Source organism: Monopterus albus, unplaced genomic scaffold (assembly GCF_001952655.1).
Source record: "Monopterus albus unplaced genomic scaffold, M_albus_1.0 scaffold363.1, whole genome shotgun sequence".
Classification (NCBI taxonomy): Eukaryota; Metazoa; Chordata; class Actinopteri; order Synbranchiformes; family Synbranchidae; genus Monopterus; species Monopterus albus.
This window is the reverse complement of record NW_018128243.1, coordinates 304,980-311,890: the sequence shown is the minus strand read 5'-3', so window position 1 is coordinate 311,890 and position 6,911 is coordinate 304,980. Positions and strand designations below refer to the sequence as shown.

Sequence of the window (6,911 nt, the reverse complement as noted above, 5' to 3'; positions counted from 1 at the left end):
CTTATAACTACAATGATTTCTCTCATTGTAATCGTCATCACAGAAAATCATCAGAATCATCATGTCAACCAGGAAACTACAGTAAACTATCACAGCCTGTGGAGGCAGCCTGGACTCGGCCCTTCACTGTCTCTGTGCCAGCGAGTGGTGTATAAAGCTCCTGTAAATGTGGAGGTGTGAATCCGTTTAAAGAGCTAGTAGGCAGAGGCAAGGTGGACAGAGTTTATTACTTTCTCCAGAAAACTCAGGCGAGGAAGAGGCAGAGTCAGAACAGAACAGCTCACAGTCTCAGGCAAAGAGCAAGTCACTTGGTCCAGTCCATAGTCTTGGGTCGGTGATACAGGCAAGGTCTCGATCTCAGAATAGCAGGCACTAGAAAAGAAAAAGCTGGAGAACCTAGACAAGGCATAGAACAATCTGGCAGCTTCTCACACAGTGGTATATGCTGTTGTAAGCATGTGTGAGTAATTGAGGAGCAAGTGAAACCAATGTGGGTGATGAGATAAAGATCCTGGGAATCAGGGTGAGCTGGGGACAGGAAGTAGTACCAGAATAAGAGCATTATACAGGAAGCAGATGAGACAGAATCAGGACACTTTGTTTGGTCTATTGTCGGTATCCTAACTATGAATATGAGGATTTATTGGAGATGGTTAAAAGTGAAATTGATTTCTTGAAGCAGAGGCTTGTGGAGTTTTTGTTTGTTATTGGAACAAGTTTTTCTGTCGTCTGCTCCCCATGGCTGTGACAGAAAGGATGCGCTGTACAATATGAGACTTCAGTGGCAACACAGAAGATAGAAAACTGAAGTAAATGCAGAAACACTTCACCTCAAAAACCCTTCCTCTTTTCTGGTGTTTTATGAAGCGAGTCTACGCATCTTTCAGGCTATAGAGAGCAGTGGACAGCTGTTAAAACCAAGCCATGCATCTATCACGTACACAGCGTACAAACACATGTGTAGTTTGGTGCTTGCTGGAGACCACGGTTAAAGTGAACCCAGTATAGCTTTGGAGAGCTTGGTGCTGCGGTTAGCACTGCTTCCTCATTCTGTAGTTTGAACCTGATGGCCAACGGGGGCCTTTCTGTGAAGTCTGCATAAGATACTGTGAGATATACCTTATTTGTCCCCATGGAGAAACTTGTTCTGGACTCCTTAATATAATACCATAACAAATAGGCAACAGAGGTGTTTACACTGTGCACAATAATCATTCCACAAGAACCCGTTTTCAATTACATCTTCTTCAATCAATACAATATAACAGTGTGTGTGCGTGGTTGTTTGTCTGTGATAGACTGGTGACCTGACCAGGGTGGACCCTGCCAATGTCAGCTGGGATCAGCTGTGGATGTGGTATGTGTCACGATTTTGCTTTGCTTTCGGATTTATATTTAGTATTTATGAAATTTCACTATTTTTGAAATGTTTGTGCGTGCACCCCGTGTGTGTTGTGGTTGAGTGAGAAAAGCCCGGTGGGTTGCTCAAACACATCGCCAAGTGAGCTCTAGCCACTAGCCTGAGACCTTACCGTCCATGATGTGTGGAGGCCTGATGGGGAGAGCTCATTGGGTTCTTCAGGGTCGAGGTGGACAGCTATGGATGGTTGCAATGTTCAGAAGGCCGGAGGAAATGAACCTGCCATATTTGTTTTTTATGGAATATCTTCACTAACCTAAGACCACATTCATGCTTGGGAGCGGTCGGGAGTCAGAGCCTACACCAGCTTTGAGACACCGGCCCCTGGGCCCCTTGCTAAACACCGTTGGATATAATCTTGTTACTCTGGAGGCCATGCCAGTCTTTTTTAAAAATCTGTTAACTAAACCGTTGTTTAGATAAAATGTTGTTTGTGAAGAGAGAGCTATTGTAGGTTTTAGAGAGAGAGAGATCTATGGCTGAGAAAACAGTAATAGTTATTCTCTAAATAAATGTGATTTAACCCAAACTATCAGGATGAATGTCCTTAAACTATGATGTCATGAAACAGGCATGGATCCTGAAATAAGATAATTATTTGCAGTATTAATTTAATTATTGAAATAAAAAAAATGCATCAGCTAATATTTATTCTAAATTTAATTCATGTCATAAACAAAAAAACCTATGTAGTGAGAAACATCCGCGTTTCACTACGGTTAGGAGAAATATTTAATGTCAGACTAATAATTTTTTTAAAAAAGTATCTTTAAAAACAGTAGCAACACCACCACGACTTTTGTCAACTCTAGAAACATGATAAAAGTTAAAATGGGGATGTTGTTTCAATTAGATCTTTTCCTCTAGACTTTAACACCACTGCACAGCAGGTCAAACTCATAAGGTGTCACCAGCTTTTTGTGTACTTCACAGTGACAAATTCTACCATGTTATGTAAAATGCGTATAGCTTGGTAGATCTGCAGATATATAAAGTACTTTTTTAATTATTTAACCACTAAAAACCATTAATTACACCTTATAAACTGCTAGTAAATGGTGTCTGTCCAGAAGGTGGCACCAGATTCTCACTTGTCATTTCCTTCATCTTAATATAATTTCAGTATGTTCTTTCTGAACATGATATATTTGCTTGCTGATATGATCCAATTCACATTGTATCATGGAATACAACAACTTGAACTCTTTGTCATGTTCCTCAAACCATTCCTGAACAATGTTTGCAGTGCAACAGGGCACATTATCCTGATGAAAGAGGCCACTGCCATTAGGGAATACCATTTCCATTAAGGGGTGTACTTTGTCTGCAACAGTGTTTAGGTGGCACATGTCAAAGTAACATCCACATGAATGGTAAGGCCCACAGTTTCCACCTACCCATTGCCTGCGCTTTTGACAGTGGACTGGGGTCAGCATGGGCGCTCTAACTGGTCTGCAGCTATGTAGCCCCATACAGAGCAGCACAATGTGATGCACTGTGTGTCCTGACACCTGTCTGTCATAGCCAGCATTAAGCCTTTCAGCAACGTTGTTCTGCTGTGGGATCAGACCAGATGGCCTTCACTCCCCACATTCATCAGGGAGCCTGTTTTTTGGAGATGCTCTGGTACAGCCATCACAGTTTGGTCCATTGTAAAAGTCACTGTTTCCAAGACATCAACTTCAGGATTTGTCTAATATATCTCGCCCCTTGACAGGTGTCATTGTGACAAGATAATCAATGTTAGTCACGTCACACCTGCCAGTAGTTTTAATGTTGTGGCTAATAATCTATGCATCCATCCAGGCTGGACTACTGTAACTCTTTACTATGAGGATGCCCAGTAATCCCCTAAAATGCCTGCAGTTAATCCAAAATGCTGCAGCCAGAGTACTGACAGGAACTAGCAAGAGAGATCATATCTCTCCCATATTAGCTTCTCTCCACTGGCTCCCTGTAAAATCCAGAATATAATCTAAAATCCTTCTCCTAACATACAAAGCCCTTAATGACAAGGCTCCATCGTATCTTAAAGTCCTTGTAGAGCCTTATCATCCCAACAGATCAGATCACTTCGGGTCTACTTGTGGTTCCTAGAGTCCACAGAAGTAGAATGGGAGGCAGAGCCTTTAGCTATCAAGCTCCTCTCCTATGGAACCAGCTCCCAGTCTCAGTTCAGGAGGCGGACACCCTCTCTACCTTTAAGACTAAACTTAAGACATTCCTTTTTGATAAAGCTTACAGATAGCGCTGGCTCAGGTGACCCTGAGTCTTCCCTTAGTTATGCTGCTATAGGCCTAGGCTGCTGGGGGTCCTTCCATGATGCTCTCAGCGCCTCTCCTCTCTCCTCACTCCCCATGCATTTACTGTATATGCCACCACTACATGTCACTCACTTTATGTCTCTTCTCTCCCGTAGTGTGTCCTCTCTCTCTCTCCCTGTACCTTTCTACAGGTATCCATGGCTCCAGAGTCTACGTTTCTGATGAGCAGTCACCAGCCACATCAGCCTGCCCAGTGTTTGATTATTTGTTGTGTCTTGGTGCTTTTCTTTTCTTTTCTCTCTCCTCTTTCCACTCACCCCAACTGGGCCTGTCAGAGGGTTCTTCCATTTAAGGGAATGCGCACAAGGGAGGATTTGTTGCATTTTTCTCAGTAATAATATAAGTAAGGTCTAGACCTTACTATGTAAACTGCCCTGAGATGATTTTTTTTGTGATTTGCTGCTATGTGAATTTAATACAATTGATCAGGGAATATAAAAATGTTGGCAGTAGGTCAGTAGTTTGGCCCTTTATCCATAATAACCAGTGATTCACTGTTATTTTCAATTGCATTTAACAATGTACAGTGACAATTATAAAGTTCTATTCTATCCTAATATTTTTGTAAATGTCATCAGTTGGATAAATAAATGTCTGGGGATACATTTACATAGTCCTGTTCATCATCGCTGGGTTCTTCTTCATCTTCTTGTTCTCTGTTGTTTTGTACAATAGCAAAAGTGTCCACAGCTTCTATATAAATGTCTTCAGTAGTCATATTCTCATAATCCTCATTTTCTTCTTCTTCCATTCCTTCTACTTCCTCTCCCTGTTTTCTGTTGGTATCCAGTAGCTCTATGTTCACATAGTCCCCCTTGTCTTCATCATCATAGTTCTCCTCATTATCATCATCCTCATAATGGTTGTTGTCAGTCACTGGAACACAGACATCAGAACAACTCTGACATAAACAGATCTCTAAACTTCACACAATTCCTCATACACTCCAAAAAGCAAACAGTAAGTGTGCACTGAAAATGTGAAACAACATTTTTGTGTAATGCACTGCGTGTCTTGGTGAGCACAGACTTGGAGTTTGGACGTGGGCTTCAGGCTGCTTGGCTCTTCGTCTTCTCGTGCAGAAGAGCCAGACCACCAACAAGACCAGCAGGAGCAGCAACAGACACCCGCCAGCTACTGAGGAGACCAGATGCGACAGAGGCACTACGAGGAAAAACATTTGAGGGATTATCCTTAAAAACATCCATTATGCCAGGTCTGCTATAAACAAAGTCATGAAGCAGATGAATTAGTAACAACTGAGTCCTGTACGTATATTTCCTCTGCCGAGCTATTTGCATTTCCTGTTTTCAGAGTTACCACAGATAAACAAACCATAATCACCACATCATCATGATCATTAAGCATCAAAGTAGGCAGTGCTGTTTTCAGCAGGGTGTGTATGATGTCTGTGCCCAATGTATCCATAAGAACTACATCCCTTTTAGATGATTTTGCCACTTGGTTTTACAGGTAGTATCATTTGTTAAATGGAGATCAGATGATTGTGGGATAGGTACATTTATCCCTGTAGGGCCCAACTTTTGGTCTGTCATTATCATTTTAACATCTCTACCATGAAGACAGAGAAACACTTCAAGTAATTCCACGATAAACTGATTGAAAAGCACTGATGATGCAAATGTTCTTTACCTCAGTTGTCATGTTATGTTATAGTTTATACTGTACCTTATTCAGCTATTGTTCATAAAGCATCAATTACCTTTAACAATGACAACAATTGGTGTTGTCTCAGTGGAATTGAATCTCCGTGCAGACAATGTGACTTCGTACACACAGCTGTAGCTGCCCTGGTGTTCATACTCTGCTACAGGGAAGTCAAAGGAGGCTGAGTGGTTGACTGATGACTTGTTGATGTTGGAGCCAGAGAAGATGAGAAAGAAACGGCCTTCAGGATAGCTGCAGTTTATGGAGCAGGTGATGACAAAGCTGTAACCCCTGGTGACCTCTGCAGGACTCAGGACCAGCCCTCCATTAGAAGACGTCAGGGAGATGCTGGGCTGTGGCAGTCTCACTGGGTAACAAAAAGAAAACAGTGTAAGCAAGGTATATACACTGCTAAAAAAGAAAAAGGAAACACTAAATCACATGTCAGATCTTGATGAACGTATTACACAAGTTGACACCCTTTACTAATGTACACTGTATAATTTCTCAGAACAAAATGGCATAAACCAAAATCATCAACTCATGGAAGGCTGTATTTAAAATCACACTGAAAATCTAAGAGAAAAATGAAAATCACAGGCTCATCCAAGCTGCGTGAATTTCATTAAGCCAACTCATAATGTGACTCTGAAGTGTGTGTGGCCCCTGTGCACCTGTGTGCACTCCCAACAACATCTGGGTCTGGGGGAATCTCCTCCCAGACCTGGTTCAGGGCATCAGTGGGTCTGTGGTGGTACTTGGTGATGCACTGATACATAATGTCCCATGGGTGCTCAATTGGATTTAGGTCAGGAGAATGTGAAGGCCAGTCAGTGACATCAGTACCATTGTCATCCAGGAAATGACTACACACTCAGGCCACTGAGGCTGGGCAATGTCCTGCACCAGGAAGAACCCAGGGGCCCCTGCACCAGCATAATGTCTGACGGTCACTCTGAGGATTTCATCCCAGTGCCTTATTACACTCCTGGTACAGCTGGCTATGACATGGAGGTCTGTGTGTCCTTCCAAGGATATGTACAGTATGAGTGCAAGTGCTTGTGAGTTGCTGTGAGCACTGAAGTTGCTGAGAAGAGGAAAGACAAAAAGAAGGAAGGAAGAGAATGATAAAAAGTGAGTGATTAAAAAAAACAAGCATGTCCGAAGTGCAGAAGTTAGTCAGAAAGTTAGTGCAAGCTGAGCATGAATGTGACAAAGCAGAAGTACTGTCTTCACACAGCAGTGAACACTGACAGGACTCGACATCAAGTGTAAAGTTCAAGTTTGTATGAAGTGTTTCCATGTAGTCAGTATATAAAGGAGAGGTCTGTGTGCTTTGTTTGATGGGGTTCAATGCTCAGTCTGTGGCAGAATGAGCTGTGACAGATAAAGAGTGGAAAGTTGTTCAACTGTTTCCAGGCCTACAGTGATTAGCCTACAGTACTTATAACTGTAACCACTGACACTGCTGATGCCACTTTCCACTGAGATATAGCAGT

The 6,911-nt window shown here is 42.3% G+C and overlaps 1 protein-coding gene across 1 annotated transcript; it reads right to left on the bottom strand.

Annotated features, from left to right (window-relative positions):
- Positions 1–4,215: 4,215 nt before the first annotated feature.
- Positions 4,216–6,190, bottom strand: LOC109951093 (uncharacterized). Its single transcript, XM_020585376.1, has 4 exons — positions 6,097–6,190; positions 5,468–5,779; positions 4,774–4,908; positions 4,216–4,620 (listed from the first exon to the last, which is right to left on the bottom strand). Exons 1-4 carry the CDS (start codon positions 6,188–6,190, stop codon positions 4,319–4,321), a joined length of 843 nt encoding a protein of 280 aa, XP_020441032.1. The 3' UTR covers positions 4,216–4,318.
- Positions 6,191–6,911: the final 721 nt, after the last annotated feature.

Excerpts from the sequence above, each read along its gene's own strand:
- LOC109951093 (XM_020585376.1), bottom strand. The coding sequence starts at position 6,190 with ATGTATCAGTGCATCACCAAGTACCACCACAGACCCACTGATGCCCTG. Across the intron at positions 4,909-5,467 it reads AATTGTTGTCATTGTTAAAG|TGCCTCTGTCGCATCTGGTC; the intron begins GTAATTGATGCT and ends TTTTCCTCGTAG. Across the intron at positions 4,621-4,773 it reads AGCCCACGTCCAAACTCCAA|TGACTGACAACAACCATTAT; the intron begins GTCTGTGCTCAC and ends TCTGTGTTCCAG.